Source organism: Phyllostomus hastatus, unplaced genomic scaffold (assembly GCF_019186645.2).
Source record: "Phyllostomus hastatus isolate PE091 unplaced genomic scaffold, TTU_PhHast_1.1 phas_contig_10, whole genome shotgun sequence".
Lineage (NCBI taxonomy): Eukaryota > Metazoa > Chordata > Mammalia > Chiroptera > Phyllostomidae > Phyllostomus > Phyllostomus hastatus.
In genome coordinates this window covers 1,290,936-1,308,196 of record NW_025333499.1, presented here as the reverse complement: position 1 = coordinate 1,308,196, position 17,261 = coordinate 1,290,936, and the positions used below count along the sequence as shown (strand labels likewise).

General features: G+C 45.9%; 1 protein-coding gene across 1 annotated transcript in view; it reads right to left on the bottom strand.

Moving 5' to 3' along the window:
• FGD1 (FYVE, RhoGEF and PH domain containing 1) overlaps positions 1-6,512 on the bottom strand; it is a 38,559-nt gene extending 32,047 nt beyond the window's left edge. The window contains exon 1 of the mRNA XM_045833028.1: positions 5,785-6,512. Coding sequence (XP_045688984.1) covers positions 5,785-6,091 — 307 coding nt within the window. The 5' untranslated portion in view covers positions 6,092-6,512. The remainder of the gene's footprint in view (positions 1-5,784) is intronic.
• Between the last annotated feature and the right edge of the window lie 10,749 nt (positions 6,513-17,261).

The following is a 17,261-nucleotide window of genomic DNA, read 5'->3' as shown; positions in this document are numbered from 1 at the left end:
AACATTGATGTGAGAAACAACACACAACCTAGGCCTGTGCCCTGACTGGGAATCTAGCCTGCGACCTTTCTGTTTACAGTTTATTGGACAAAGCTCCAACCAAGCCACACCAGCCAGGACCCCTCTGCCACTCTTACCGAAGTGTTCACCAAGTATTTATTGACACTCTATTATGCCAGAGAAATGAGATGCATGACTTACAATGGGGAAACTAAGGCCCTGTGGGGAGAAAGGAAGCCTCAGTGAATCAATGGCAGAGCCAGGAGGGTTTTTTCCACTGCTGTGCTACAGCTTTGTCTCCAGCTCTGTGTGTGTTTCAAGGCACCTTTTGGAGGTGTGATAACCTTCTAGGTCTAAGGAACTGGGTAATGGAGACTGGAGAGGCTGGACTCACTGATCCAAGGATATCTGCTCTCACCAGATGAGGGAACTTAACTCTGTGGGGTTGGCCAATGGCAGATTGTGCTTCCTGCCCTCCATCCAGACAGGTCTTAGCCCCACCCCACCAGCGTCTGGCCAGCTCCACATCTGCCTAAGGCATTTAGCTAACTGGCCCCCGGAAAGGCATGGTTTGAGTCAGTCTGGGGAACTGTTAGCTGCCACTCCCCCTTGAGGCACCAGGTAGCACCAGCTGGGCTCTGACCCAGGCACAGGAGCACCTAGGAATGGGGTTGCCAACCATCTGCCACTAGGAAACTTCAGTTCTTTTAGTCCTGCCTGGGGAAGTTCTTTTCTCAGCTTCCCAGAGTCTTTACATTTTGTTGTGTTTGCTAGAAGGCCCCAGCTGCCTAGAAACCAAATTTAGGTCTTTTCTCTGACGCCCCCCCCCCCGCCAGAATCTCAAACTGCTGCTCTCCAAAAAATCCCCAGCAGAGCTCCCTCCTGTTATGAGTCCCTTCTTCTCCTTACCTTGAACAGCCTCCCTCTATGGCCTCTCAGGATGCCCTCAACAGGGAGAACATATAGGGAGCCACAAGAATTTACTTTATCAATGTGTGACTTGGTTTCCAGGAGTACTCCCTCAGTTCTTTGCAATAGCCACTACCCTGGCTGTAAGTGAAATGGGTCTCTTCTTTATGAAAATTTCCTTTAAAAACTGCCCCCAAGGCATTTCTAAGGCAAAGCATGGGCAGGTAATGAATGATCCATCCAAACAAGGGTGACTGCTACCTTGCTATCCAAGTCTTCGAGGATAGGACTGGCTCCCAGAACCATGCAAGCTCTCCCCATGATTGGCCGTGTGGTCCATGGCATGCGTGGGTGGTGAGAGCTCCCAACATCTCTGACCAACACCTCTTTTCTGAACTTTCCAACCCTAGTGGACACCTCCACCTGGATGCCCCCCACCATGCCTCTCAAACTCAACATGTCTCAAATAAAACTCAGTATCTTTCCCCAAACCTGCTCCTTCTCTTACATGTAGATGGCCACACCACTACCCATCAGACTGATTCTGGACTTCTCCCTCTTCCTCGGCCTCTATATCCAAGCCACCACACCAAGGCCCACCCATGTTAGCACTTAAACATTTCTCAGATATTACCCTCCTCACCTGCCACTGCTGAGACCAAAGCTACCATCACTTCTTGCTGAGATGACTGCAACCCCCCCACAACTTGTTTCCCTGGTCCCATTCTTGCACCCCTACCATCCACTCTCCACATGCAGCTATCGGGATCTCTCAAACACTCACATCCGAGCATGTCATTCCCCTGCTTAATAAACCCTTCAAGAGTTCCCCGTTGCTCTCAACATGAAGCCCCTTTGCCAGCCTTATCTCTTTACTCCTCCCAGTGCTAGCCTTAGTCCCCAGGATGCCCTGTGTCTCAGTGCCTTAGCTCCCACCAAACTTCCTACCTAAACTGCCCTCCATGTTCCTCTTAGCTCTATAAACCTAGCTGACACCCCCACCCCCAGAGCCCTTCTTTAGGACTAGGCTCTGTTCTGGGCACTGCTGATGCCAGGACTTCCTCTGCCTAGAGTCCCAGAACTAAAACTGCCTTCCAGCTTGATCTGCCAAATGGTAGCCATTCATGAGAGCTGGGCATAGAGGGTAAACTGAGGCAGCCAGTGTTTGTGTATGCAGGTTATACATGTATGCAGGTTAGGGACTGACTCACTTTCTGTAGCTTAGATCCCATGCCTCTTTTTGGGGTTGGGAGTGAGTGAGGCCCACAAAGGGCTCCAGGGAGAGGGCCTTGGAGGGGAGCCCAATGCATTCTCTGGGTCCTAATGATACTGGCTCACTGTAGGACCATGGGTAAACTACCTCTCAGAGCCTCTAGTACTCCAACTGGGAAATGGGCTTGACCAGTGGTTCCTACTCTAAGCTGTGCATCAGAATCACCTGAGGAGCTTTGAAAATATATTCCTGGGCTGCAACTCCAAGATTCTGGAGCTCTGGGGTGGAGTCTGGGAATCACATTTATTTGTTCAAAGTCAACAAGTGGTTCTGATGCTCACCCAGTTTGGGAAACCCAGAACCAGAAGGTGTCTAGAGCTTTTCCAGTTCCAATTCTAACTCCTGAAGTTTCTGAGAATGCCCCCAGCTCCAAATCAGAAGGAGCCAGCCCCTGCTGTTGCACCCTTCAACTGGCTCAGTCCTTCCGCTGCCCCTGAAAAAACATCAGGTGCAACTCTTTTTTTTTTTTTTTTTGGACTGGTAGGGCCAGACTCAAAGCACTGCTTCACCTAACATCTGGAAGGATATTCTAGGCCTCAACTCTGAGGAATAGGGTAGGGTTCCCCGAAAAGCTATGTGAGCAAGCCTACACCTGAGAAGTCCTTTCTGACATCTCAAAGCCCTCTCTGGCATCTCACTGTGTTATCTCAGTAACCCCATGAGGCTGTAGGCTTTGTCAGTCTGGGAAACCGGTACATAAATGATTGCCCCCATCACACTAGGAATCAGGATAACTAAAAGAGATAAAAGAGAAAGCACTTTGAATCAAAAAGGCTCTTTACATGTAAGATATAAATATTTTAAAGAGCCCCTCTGCCCAGGATGGGCCACTTGGTCCTAAGGATGACAATTCAATAAAGGCCTCAGCAGTCTTAGAGAGGAAGTCGGCAGGCACACACCAGTCTTTCCATGTAGACTAAAATGTTTCAATACTTGAAACTCAGGTCTCTCTCTCTCTCTCTCTCTCTCTCTCTCACACACACACACACACACACACACACGCACACACACGCACACACACGCACACACACCTTACAATCACCAACCCTGCCCTCTCCAGACCAATTATAGGCCAGTGTTGTGGAGAGAGAAGCAAGTCACTTGTGCCTACTCCTGGGCTGGCTGGGCAGTGAGGGGGGCAGGCCTCTCATGCCCCATGCTGCTGTGAATCACATGGCCCAGCACCCGCCTTGTCAAGCCTGAGTAATTCCTTCACCTCCTCTTTAGAAGGTTTTTCTCTTATATATTTTTAAAAATTATTTCATTCTGCAAGCTTTGTAACCAGTATTTCATAGATGCCTCATGGCATTCTCTAGATGAAAAAATTGAGGCTCATACAAAGGAAATCACTCACCCAGGGTCACACAGTGAGTCAGTTATGAATGGCTGGATGGGAGGCCAGATCTTTCCCTGACAACCTTCTTAGTCCCAATCCTCATCTTGGAGTTAAAAAAAAAAAGACAACCACCAATTACATAGGCAGGGACTCCACTGGGAAAAGAATCCTGGAAACTTTTTCAGGGAGGAGGGGAGTGGTTCAGGGTGGGTATTGTGATGGGTAATTGGGAAGGATTGGTGGAGTGGGAAGGCAATTCAGAATTAGCACCATATACTGATCAGAGCCCAGGGACCAGCGCTGTAGATGCTGCCTAGGTACTGAGCTGCAGACTAAAAGTGTTTGGAGGGTAGGAGTTCAGTTGTCCTCCTCTTAGACTATAGTTACTGAGTGTCTACCATGTGCCCATGTGTTCCCTTTGAATTTGTTCAGTCATCTGTTCAACAAGGATTTATTGAGCACCTACTGCATGCCAGGCACTGCACTAGTCTTGGGGATACAAGAATGAACAAAGCAGATCCAATCCCCTTGCCCTCATGGAGCTCGCATTCTAGTGGAGGGAGATGGGCGATAAACCAGAAGACACATACAATGAGATCAGTACAGACTGTACAAAGTACAAGGATGGTAGCACACTGGCAACTGCAATGGAGACTCACAAGTGGCCCTACCTAAAATGGTCAGGGAAGGTCTCTTGGAGGAGGTGACATCTGAGCTGAGACCTGAAAGATGAGGAACAAACCAGGTGGAAAGCAGAGGGAAGACCTGCCAGGCATAGTGTAAAAGCAGATGCAAAGGTCCTGAGGTGGGATGTGGCATGTTTTGGGATCTGAAAGCAGGTGCTGTAATAAAGTGGATGAGTCTGTTACACATAGTGTCTGTCTATCAGGAGGAGTTTGGAAAATGGTAGGAGCAACATGTAGGTCAGGGGGTTAAAGGCCTGTTGTCAGCAGGATATATCTCTAAACCACACTGAGCGAACCCCTAAAAACTACCAGAGGTTTTATTACTAGCCAAGGTTATAACAGCAGCAAAGGATCCATCTTGTTTGCATTTTATGCTTCACTACTGCTACCTGGTCCTGGGCTACAGTCCCAAAAACCTGTGGAGCCTGGGATGTGAGCCCTGAGGGCCCCCAGAGGCTTAACAGCTCCTTCAGTGTAGCCCAGTAGACATGCACTGCTCTTCCTTTATGGCTACTAAGCTCAGGTTCACCTAGGGGGATGTCCGCAGATGGGGGAGGCCCTGCTGGGCTCCTCAGACACTCAGGTCTGTGCAGTGCAAAGGCCTCTCCAAGCAGTGGTCTGTAACCTGACCAAGAGCTGCTCCATCTCTGCAAATCCAAGTTCAAGCATCCTGATTTCTCCTCACAACCATGTAGCCATGTAGCTCTCCAGTTCTGCTACAACTGGCTTCTATCTGGCCTGACCAGTCTGCCGTCTCCCTACCCACCAGCTCCTCCAGCCCTCCCAAGGCTCACTTCCACCTTTCTCTCTCATCAGCACCTTCTATTCCATCCTTCCCTTGTTCTCCTCCTACACACACCTGGCAAAACCCCAACCTTGGATCAATTCGCCATCCTTTTTTTTCCACTCTTACTCCAGAGCTGATGAACAGTACAGGAGAAAATCACATAAGCAGAAGGCTTGGCATTACTTTCATGATCTCCAACCTCAGTTTGGGGGACGCAGAAAGACCACAGACTTTGGATTCAAATAGATCGGGTTTTGAATCCTGACTCCATACTAGCTGTGTGACCTTGGGTAAGATAGTTAACTTCTCTGAGCCTCAGTTTCCTCCCCTACGAAATGGGGCTAATGATACCTACTTCACAGGAGGCTCCTGAAGATTAAATGAGAACTCATGTAAAGCACCCAGCCCAGTGTCTGGCACAATGTAGGCACTTGGCAAATGGGGGACTCCTTTTCTCCTATTCCCCCAAACAAGCCCTGTTTCACCAACCAAATCCCCCTTACTGCCTTGCAGTCTTGTCCCTTTTTCTTGGAGTGCTCGCTCTCCCATTAGCCTCATCAGATAGAAGGGGGTTGGAGGGGATGAGGGGGCACAGAGGATAGAGAAAAGACGGGGGACAGAGGTTGAAAGGACTGGATGAAGGCCTAGGAAGGAGGGAAGGGGTTGGAGGTTGAGAAGATTCGAATGGCTGGGGTGGAGGGGCCCCGAGGTGGAGCTTGGAGAACCCGAGAACAAGAACCCTTTCCTAATACCAGGCCCGTGGCCGAGCTCCCATGCTCTCTCAATCACTCACCAGGCCGGGGCTGTGAGCCCTCCAGGTGGTAGGAGAAGCGCAGGGCCCGGTGGTGCTGTGGACTGGGGCCGCAGGGCAAGACCCGGGGGCCTGGAGTAGCGCCGAGGATGGCGTCCGAGGGGCCGACAAACTGGGGTTCCTGGGGTCCGCCAAGAGCCAAGCCTGAGTCCCTAGGCACCGGCATTCCCGGCTCCAAGACTCCAGGGTCCGAGTCGGCACAGGCCGGTGGAGCGGTGCCGGGGGGGTTCACGGTCGGGTGTTCGGGCTCAGAAGGCCCGGCGACCCCCAAGGCTCGGTGGCCATGCATGGTCCGGGCCTGGGCGCGGGGCCCGGGCTCCCCGCTTGGCTCCAGCTCCTGGGGTGGAGGCGCGGGCGGAGGAGGCCCGGCGCCCGGCAAAGCAGCGGCTTCAGGCTCGGGGGGCGGGGCTGCGGGCTCGGCCCCACTTCGGAGCCTCGAGTCCCCGGCCCGGGCCAGCAGCCGTGGCAGCGGTGGCAGTACCAGCAGCAGCCGCGGCCACCGCCGCTGCCCTGCCAGGCATCGCCGGCCCGGGCCCTGCGCGGGGAGTGGGCTCAGCGGGGCCGGGGGCCCGCTGGGGAGCGCTGTCTATGCAGCAGCGGCCGGGTGAGGGTCGGGGGCTGCGCTGGGCGCGGGCTCTCCCACAGGCGGCTAGCCACTTCCGAGTCCCCAAGGCGAGTCGGTCTGTTCGGAGAGCGGGGTCTCTTCTTTCTCCCGGAATGGGAATTGATCTGGGCACCCCAAGGCTGGTCGGAAAGGGTTCTTCCTCCCGCCGCAGCGGAGGCTGGGGGGCGGAGGGGAGGGCAGGGGAGGGGAGGGAGGGAGAAGAGGACGGCTGTGGCGGGGGGCGCGCTTGTGCGCTTCGAGCTTGGACTGCGGGGCTCGCCCTCAGTCAATCCCGACCACGCTCCAGCTGCGGGTGCAGGGGAGAAGCCACGGCCAGGCTCCACCGTCTTCCCCAGCCTCAGCCTGGATCTCCGAGGCGGCGGGCGGGAAGGAGCCCAGGGAAGGGGGGTGGGGAGGCGAGAGCTGTCTGAGACAGCCGCAGGCACAGCGGCGCTGGGACCCAGTTACCCGGGCCCCGCCCCCTAGCCCGGGATTGGGGCTTGGCCACGCCCCCTCGCTGGGGGCCGTCTCGCTTCTGGCTGTGACCGCCTCCAAGTCCCTCCTCCCCCTCCCTTGAAAATTCCCCCTCAGCCTGCCTTCCCCATCCGTTCCAGGTCCCATACAGGCAAGTCTCCTGGCTCAACTCCCTAAATGTGCCTTTCTGTCCCATCTGAGGTCTTCCTCCCTCCACTTGTCCTTCAATCTCTTTTCCAGAAGATTTTCCACATGTTCCAGCGTTTCCCTATGGATTGGCTCATAGAGGACTTGTCTTTGATACTCTTCACTGTGCTCAGACCAGACTTCATGGTCGTTTACTTCACCCCTTTCTTGCCAATAGCCTCAGTTCCCAGGATTGTCGCATACCCCTGGCAAAATCCCAACCTTGGTACAGTCCAACTATCAGCCTTTTCCATGCCTGTGCCCAGGCAGCTAAACACTGCTGGAGAAAACTGTCCAACCTCACAGATTTGCGCCACTATAAACTCTTGGTCCCTAGCTTCTACCAGGCCCTCAGTGCTGACCTACAACTCTACTATGCGTCCCTAGGCAGCTCTCTCTCCTATGTTCTGCCGCAGCCATTTTAAACCTCCCCTCTCCTCAAACACCCAACTTCTCCATCTGTCCCCTAATCCTCAACAGATGACCCTACCTCCTACTTCACAGATGAAACACAAGTCACTGAAAAGGAAGTTTTTGACTTTTTGCCACCATACGTACAGAGCTTATCACTCCCTCCTTCCCATCGACATCTAAACATACTCAGGTCTCTTCCATCTAAAAGCAAATTAACAATTACCAAAAAGTCTCCCTCTCCAATCACCTCCCTCTCCTCTCTATAAACTTCTCAAAAGAGTCGCCTACACTTAACTGTCTTAATTTTCCCACTTCCCACTTATCTTTCAACCCACTCCAATCTGCCTCCACCACTTGCCTGATACTGCTCTCTCAACAAGGTCTGCCATGGCCTGTGTCACTAAATCCAACAGAAGCTATTCAGAGGTTTGGTTGTTGAGAGTTGTGCGTTTGTTGTCATTTTAGTGTTCATAGTTTTGGTCTTCTTTTTCTTAGTCCCTTTAACATTACACATAATAAGGGCTTGGTGATGATGAACTCTTTTAGAGATATTTCTCTTGACCCTTGTATTTAACTGGTTACTAGACAGCTCTGCCTAAATACCCCAGAGACACCCAAAACCTTAGCTTCTTCTCAACTCAAGGCATTCTCCTCCCAACCTGTTTGTCCTTCTTTGTATTTTACCTTAGTAACTGACCTTAGTCAAAGCAGAAACCTGAGCTACACCTCTAATTCTTCTCATTGTTCAAGCCCCCTGCAATCACCAGGTCCTGTCATTTTTACCTCCTGAATATCTCCCAAATTTATTTATGCAGTCTCTTTATTTCTGCCACCACTTCCCTAGTCTAGGAAAGCATCATTTCTAACCTGCAATGCTGTCACTGCCTTCCCATTTCAGTCTTGCTCCCTGGAATCTATTCTCTACCCTGTAGGCAGTGTGATATTTTGAAAAGATAAATCAAATCATATTGTTTCTGTGTTTAGAACTTTTCAATGAATCCCCATCGGCTTAAAAGGACACCTACCTTCTGCAACAGGGAAGATTAAGCTGGACCCCGTATGATCTGGTCCCTCCCAGCCTGTTGAGACTCCACACAAATGAAAGCTGAAATTCTTAGACCATTTCTTAGTCTCTCTAGCCTTTGCATATGCTGTTGCCTCTGCATGAAACTGTCTCCACATCTCCCCAACTCGACTTCATTTGTTCTTCAGATCTCCACTGATTTTATGAATGTCTTTTGAGCACACACTATGGGCCAGAAACTATATGTAGCACTAGTTACACAGTAGTGAATAAGGCAGATGTGAACAAGATTGTGGTGAGCAAACTTGGCCTTCACATTTTATACTCTGGTGCTGGAGGGACCATAGAAGTAAACACACATAATTAACATGCATAATTACATAAACATGCATAATTACGAATTGTGATAAGGCTATAAAGGGACAGAACAGGGTGATAGGAAAGACAATAATGGGTGGGGGCAATTTATCTTGAGCGGTCAGACAAGCTCTGATATTTGAGCTGAGACATGAAGGAGTAAGAGCAGATGATGAGTGGAGGCAAAAATGTTTTAGACAGAGGACACAGCAACTGGGAAAGCCCTGGGGGGAAAGGGAAATGGTATACTTAGGAGCAGTAAGAAGGCTGGTGTGGCTGAAGCATAGTGAGCTGAGGGGTGGGAAATGAGGTCAAAGAGGTAGGCAGGAACCAGATTATGTAGGGCTTTATTGGCATGGTAAAGAGAATAGGTCTTATTCTATAAGCAAAAACAAGGTATCGAAGCAATGCTTTCATTATTTATTTATTCATTTATTTATTTCTCATTCATAAAATGGAAAATTTTTTTCTAGGGCACTTTGGAATTTAGAAGGAGAAAAAGATTTCAGTCAGGTACTAAAATATGCAAATATATGTAAATGTATGTGCATACATATATACTTGTGCTTTTCTCCAGTAAGTTAATTTACAAGTATTTTTTCTTTATTTTTATTGTTGACACTATTACAGACGTCCCCATTTCCTCCCCCTTTGCCCACCTCCACCCAGCCCTGGCCTTCCTTCCCTCTGGCCATCAGCACTCTGTTATCTGATGTGGGTCAAATTGCAGAAGTTACTTAAATTGATTTGAGAAAAGAATAGAAAAGATCATAATGTATGCTAGGCTCAGTAGCAAGAGTATGTTTCATGAAACCTTTCTTTTAGTTTGTATCACAACACAGATTAACTGAATCATGATGAAACAGTACCTCTCTCTTTTTAAAAAGGTTTTATTTATTTATTTATTTTTAGAGAGAAGAGGGAGAGAAACATGGATGTGAGAGAGAAACATTGATGGGTTGCTTCTTATACCTGCTCCAACTGGGACTAACCTGTGACCCAGGCATGTGCCCTGACCAGGAATGAAACTGGCAACCTTCCACCTTGGGGGAGGATGCCCACCCAGCTGAGCCACAGCGGTTAGGGCAACAGTATCTCTTTTATAGATAAATGCTGCATATACTACATTGAAAGGTTTTAAGCTTGGGATTGACATGATATAGTTAATGTTTTAAAAAGATTACTCTGGCTGCCATGGACTGCACTGGACGTGGACAAGATTAGGAGCCTGCTGCCAACAGACGATGGAGAGTAGACTAAGGTTTTTGTTGTTGTTGCTGGGGATAGAGAGAGATAAACAGATTTGGGAGATATTTAGAATTGAAAGGGCTTGGTGTGGTGGCTTGGGAGTGGGAGGGAAAGGGAGAAATCAAGGATGCCACCCAGAATTCTGGTTGTATGGAGCTACATCATTCACTGAGATGAGGAAGACAGAAAGAGGGATGTGTTTTTCAGAGAAGATCAAGAGTTTAGTTCTACATGCCGTTGAGATAACCAAGTGGAGAAGTCAAGCTGGTAGCCGTATATCCCAGGGGAGAAGTCAGGGTTTCAGATATAAATGACAGTTGTTCATCTAGAGATGAGAGAAGAGGTTAGTCAAAAACAGAGCAGAGAAAAGAAGAGGATCTTTGACTGAGCTCCAAGGAAATCAAATGTTAGAGGATGGATGAAGAAGCAGGAGGTGGCAAAGAGACTGAGAAAGAGGTAAAGAGATAAGGACATACTAGGGAATGTGTTGGTGATGTTTCAAGAGTGCTGAGAAGTCAACAAGATGAGGATTAAAAAGGGCCCTTTGGATATAGACCCCTGATAGAAGTACTTTTGGAGGAGTGGTGAGGGTAAACACCAGAATGAATGAAGAGTGAACATATAGCCCTGACTGGTGTGGCTCAGTGGACTGAGTGCCTTCCTGTGAAGCAAGGGGTTGCTGGTTCCATTCCCAGTCAGAGCACATGCCTAGGTTACAGGCCAGGTCCCCAGTAGAGGGTGCATGAGAAGCAACCACACACTGATGTTTCTCTCCCTCTTTTACTCCCTCCCTTCCCCTCTAAAAAATTAATCAATAATTTTTTTTTAAAAAGTGAACATATATACCATTGATGAGAGTGTAAATTGATACAGCTACTCTAGAAAAAGTTGGACGTTTTCTAGTAAAGCTAAATGATGCACATATTCTATGACCCAGCAGTTATAGGGATATATCCCAGAGCAATGGTCCTCAACAGTGTGGTCTGGTGATCCCAGGGGCATGGTGGGGGTGGTAGGGTGGGGAGCCAAAACCATAATACTAGTAAGATTTCATTTGCTTCTTTTACTTGCATTCTCTCAAGAATGTAGAGTGGAGTTTTCCAGAGGCAACATCATGAGTGATATCACAAATAGATTGAATGCAGAAGCAGATATGAGAATCCAGCTGTCTTCTATTAAGCCACATAGTAAAGAGATTTGCAAAAATGTAAAACACTGCCACTCTTCTCACTAAATGTTTTCATTTTGGAAAATAGTTATTTTTCATAAAAATATGTTATTTGTGTTAAATGTAATAGGTTTTTTATAGTTATTTTAAACTTAATATACTTAAGCTTTCTCAGTTTTCATTTCTAATACAGCAAGTATCAATTGATATAATCCACAAAGACCAAAGCTTCTTGGGGTCTGCAATGATTTTTAAGAATATCCTTAAATTAAGTCCTGAGATCAGAAAGTCTGAGAATTGCTTCCCTAGAGAAATCCTTGCACATCTGTACTGGGAGACACTACAAGAATGTTCACCAAAGCCTGTTTTTAACTATGAGAAATGGAAACAAGAGTATGGATGAATAAATTGAGACATATATAAAATACTATATGGAAATACTAAATGAATGAAGTCTAGCTACATGTATCAACATGGATGAAACACAGGAAACCTAACACTGATGCAAAAAAGTCATAAATAATGTTTATATAAAGTGGAAATAAACTGATATTACACAATATATGGATGCATTCACATGTTGTAAAATCATGGAGAAAAGCAAGGAATAAAAAAGAAAAAATTCAGGACAGTGGTTACTTCAGGGGGAGGAAGGAGATGTGACTGGGGAGGGCTGGCTACACAGGGTTTTGCCATTCAAAAATGATCGCTTTTTTGCAACTGGGTGATGAGTATACAGGTTATTTGTTTTATTATTTACTCAAACTGTACATACATGGGTATTCTAAAGTTTATAATGTATATCTTAAAAAATAAATAAAATTAATTTAAAAAACAGAAATAGAATAGTCCTGGCTGGGTGGCTCAGTTGGTTAGAGCATCATCCTATGCACCAAAAAGTTGAAGTTTCGATACTCCATCAGAGTACATACCTAGGTTGCAGGTTGGAGCTCTTGTTGGGGGCATGTACTGGAGGCAACTGATTGGTATTTCCCACATCGATCTTTCTCTCTCTCCATCTCATTCTCTCTCTCTCCCTCCCTCTCTCTCTAAAATTAATAAACATATCCTTGAGTGAGGATTAAAGTTAAAGAATTAAAAGAAAAACAGGAATAATTGGATAGAGTGCTGGTAGGAGTAGCTTATTACAAGACCATCTCTGAAGTCAGAATAGAATAACTCCCTCCACCCCACTGAAGTACAGCTAGGTGTGTAGGCAATGCCCTTGAGAAAACTGGTTGTGAATGGGCACACTGCTCAGAGATACAATGTGATGATAGGAGGATGGTCAAAGAATAATTTTTGTAAAGATGGGAGATACTAGACTATGCTTGTTTGCTGCTGGGAATGATCCAGTAGATATGAAGAGGATGAAGACAGGAAAAAAAAAGGGAATAATTCAGGGAAAGGAGGGGCTAGGATCTGGGGCACTGGGTCTGAGAGAGGAGGTGAGGTCCTTGGGGGCCCTCATTGTAACAGGAAGAAAAGAGGAAAGGATGAACAGAGACACTGGGAGGTTTAGAGATCCAGTGGTGGGAAGACGAGGGCCCTGTAACAATTCTATGTCTGGGGGCTTCTATTGTGTCATTGAAGAATGAGGTAAGGTCATTTTCAATAGAGAGAACAGAAATAATAATCAGTCTTTCTTGACAGCATGGTTGATAGAAATTTGTTTTTCATTACTGATAGTTTAGAATAAAGTTTCAGCCCTGGCTGGCGTAGCTCAGTGGATTGAGCATGGGCTGGGAACCAAAGTGTCCCAGGTTCGATTCCCAGCCAGGGTACATTCCTGGGTTGCAGGCAAGAACCCCCAGCAACCACACATTGATGTTTCTCTCTCTCTCTCTCTCTCTCTCTCTCTCTCTCTCTCTCCCTCCCTTCCCTCTCTAAAAATAAATAAATAAAATCTTTTAAAAAAAGAATAAAGTTTCAGCTTCACACTAATGTACATTTTTAGGACTGTTATCAAATTTGGGAAAATTTGTTTGGTTCCTTTCATATAGGAGCTGTTAAATTTCAGGGCAGTTCAATTTTCTCATACAGTGACAAATCTTCAGCACTCTTTGATCTTTCACTGTTCATTAACCAGGGGCTTAGAAGGGACCCGTGCAAATGAGGGGCTCTGAAATTTCATTGACTTCTACAAAAATCTTCCTCTGACCTCTTAGAACTACCTCCTCTGGCAGAAAACATTCTCTGCTTTTCTCAAGCTGAGATCCTCCCACAGGGCTTTATTCCTGCCACTCAGTGGGCTTTTCCCTTTCTCTCTGAGCAAGGTAGGTCAGTCTCCTTCACTATAAGGAGGGAGCTCCAGAGTAAGGAGTCAGGACACACTTACCTTGGCCTGGGAGTCAGGCAGACTGGAATTTGGTATTTTGCACCTTGGGTGCACAGACAGAATAGGATTTATCCTGATCCTCAGTTCATGATATACCAGTACTCTCACCATTGGTCCAAGCTAGGGCTTCACTCCTAGCTCTTCTGTGTGACCTTCAGCAAGTTTCTCATCACTTGGAGTCTCAGTTTTTCCATCTATAAACTGGGGATGATACTAATAATACCTACTAGATCAGAGTTGTGAGGTTTCAATGATATAATCCATGTAATGCGTGCAGTCCCTGGTACCTAATGTTTAATAAAAGCTAGCCCTCCATGTGATTGAGATGGTGTTACCAGTGTAGGATACAGTAGTGAATGACAAAGGCCTAGACCCTGCTTCCTGAGCTCATAGTTTAGTGGGCACCATACAGAAGAGTGCAGCCCTGATACATCAAAATGACTTCATCATTTGTTTCTATTTCTCCTTTTTCTTTTTTACTCTCTTCCTCCAGTTCACCATCACTGTCACCACCTCTCAGATATCCATCTATCTCTGTCTCTATTTTGCTTTCTCTTGTCTTTCTGTTTATATCTCTCTGGCTGTTTCTCTTTCCTGTTTCTAATATTCTCTCTTAATCTCTCTCCCCTTGTTCTTGCTCTTGCTTTCACTCTCACTATGTTGCCTATGTTGGGGGTATCACCTTGTCTCCATCTAACTTATGGTTCTCATTTGGTCTGTCTCCATCCTCACACATATAATACATTTCCTCATTTGCTTCCGAATTTCTGTGTTCCCGAATTTATATCTTTTCTGGTTCTCTTTCGATTTCTTTTGTCTTCTTGGCCTCTTTTCTCTCTGCCTTTCTGTCTCCATCATTCTCTATTTATTTTACCTTTGGCTGTTCCTGAGTCCTCATCTATTTGTGTTGCTGCATTCATCTGTCTCTGTTCCCCACCTTCCTTTCTCTGTTCTCACCTTTCTGTTCTAATCTCTGTCTTTACCACCCCCCAATATTTAATTTTTTCCCGTCTCTCTCTTGTGCACATACACACACCTATTTTGGTCTTCTTGCTCCCCTTTCTCTGAAAATTGATTCTCATTTTTTTCTATCACCCATTTTCTCTCTCTGTTACCATCTTGTTGGGTTTCTCTCCTCAAGTGCCTGTTTCTGGTCTCTCTCTCTCTATCCTTCCATGTATTTCATCTGTTTGCTATCTTGTCCCCAGCTCCCTATCCCTCTGTCTCTATCTCTGTCACTGACTATGTAGTCAAGAGTATGGCTGCTTGTGCTAGGTGGTTTGGATGCCAATCCAAGTTGTGCCACTGACTTGCTGTGCCTCAGTGTCCTCACCTGTAAAACAGGGATAACAGTATTTGCTTCACAGTATGACTATGAGCATTGCATGAGCTAACACGTATACAGCTTGTAAAACCGTCTCAGACATAAATGCTCAAAAGTGTTAGTTTCTATGTCATTAACCTCTTCCTCCCAATCTTCATCACCCTCTTTTCTATCTTTATTTAATCCCAGTCACTCCCGTTCTAGCTACCTGGCTGTTATCATCTCTGTCTCTGTCCCATCTCTTCTTTGATTCCTCTGTTCCTTCTGGCCTTATTTCTGCTAGTACCTCTTTCTCTGAACAGTCCACTCCATCTTTCTGTCTGCATCTTTCTTTGTTTCTTTATCCCCATTTCTGACTGTCTGCTCCCACCTTTCAGGCCCTATGTCTTGGTCTCTGTGTCTTTGCTCTCATTTCTCTATCTGTTAGAGAAATATATCTGTTCCTATATCTATCTTTATTTATCTATTTCCTTTAAAAAAAGTCTTATTCTATTTCTTTATCCTCATCTCTGCATCTTCCTCTGGCCTCTCTAGACAATTTAGATTGGAATTGGTCTGGTAGATAACGTGGAGCTATAAAAAGGTTTAGGAGAAAGAAGTGGGCCTGGCAAGAAGTGAGTGGCAGGGTGTGGAATTTCATGGCTCTGCCAAATCCTCCTGAAAGACGTGGCCTCTGAGGTCAAGGTTAGCATAAACCCCTTCAACTCAGCCTCCTGAAGAAAGACAAAGAATGCTGCAGTTATTGGGAGGACCAGGAAGGGGTATTTTTCTGAGTGAAATTCCATCCGGAAGCTGGAATCCAGAGCATTTCCTGTTGTAATGCTTATTCCAGACTTGGAAAGTCTGAACTTGCCACGTAGCATGTGCAGTCTATGCATATATTTCTACAGTGAAACACAGAGATGCATGCAGAATCCTCTGCCTTTAGAGATGCAAACATGTACAGAGACATATGGATACACAAAGAATCCCAAACCCTCACAGTTGCAGATACTCCAAGACATGAAAAAGCACACAGAATAAATCACCCACTGGTGGAGATGCAGATGTCCACAGGGACATTGAAAGACCCATGGAATTACCCCCTCACAGCTCAGGGACCCAGGCAAACAGATTAGAAAAATAGCTACATGGAGAATCATCCAGCTGATTGCCCTTTGAAAAATTTTTTTCATTCTTATATTTTTATATAAACAGAAACATACCAGAGAATTATGTATAATACACATTTATAGAAGTGTGAACATTCATATACAATCGCAAATATCCAAAGCAACAGAGAACCACTCATAGCCATTGCTTTGCTGGAAGTGCAAAAGCAGTCAATCTCCCTCTGGCTCCCAAATGACAGACATGCCGTCCTTTGGCACCCTCTCTTTGTGAAGGCACCACCAGGTACTCAAGCTAGAAACTTGACTGTTAGGAACTATACTGAAATAATTGTAAAACCAAGGTATTTTTCTTTCCTCAAAAAATATAAAATGACAAAAATGGTATAGGAAGGCCCTGGCTGGTGTGGCTTAGTTGGTTGAGTGTTGTCCTGCAAAGCACATGACTGAGTTACAGGCCAGGTCCCTGCTTGGGGCGGGGTTGTGAGAGGCAACTGATATATGTTTCTCTCCCTCTCTTTCTCTCTCCCTTCCCTCCTCTCTAAAAATAAGTATTTAAAATTTTTTTTAAATGGTGTAGGAAGAACTTGAATACTAAATATTAATGAAATTTAAATAGTAGGCAAGGACATTGTTTTCCCCCAAATCCAGGCCCAGATGGGTTTATAGGTATATTTTGCCAGACTCTCAAGGAACAGTTACTTTTCTTCTTACAAAAGTTATTGCAGAAAATGGAAAAGGGGGAAAAGCTGTCTAGCATATTAGTCTAGTATAATCTTGAAATCTTGACTCTAAAATCAGATGAGTCAATGAAAGACAATGAAAGAAAAAAAATTATATAGACTTATTTCACTTACTAATATAGACACACAAATCTCAAATGAAATATTAGTTAATCAAATCTAACAGTATGTTAAAAATATATCACGATCAAATGAAGTTTATTCCAAGAATGCAAGGATAATTTGTTCAGCCTCAGAAGAATCTATCAATGTAATTTACCTTAATAGACTAAAGGAGAATAATCATATGATTATTTCTTTTTCTTTTTTTTTTATTGATGTGTGAGAGAAACATTTTCTTTTTTTTTTCTTAAAGATTATATTTATTTATTTTTAGAGAGGGAAGGGAGAGAGAAAGAGAGAGAGAGAGAAACATCAATGTGCGGTTGCTGGGGGTCATGGCCTGCAACCCAGGCATATGCCCTGACTGG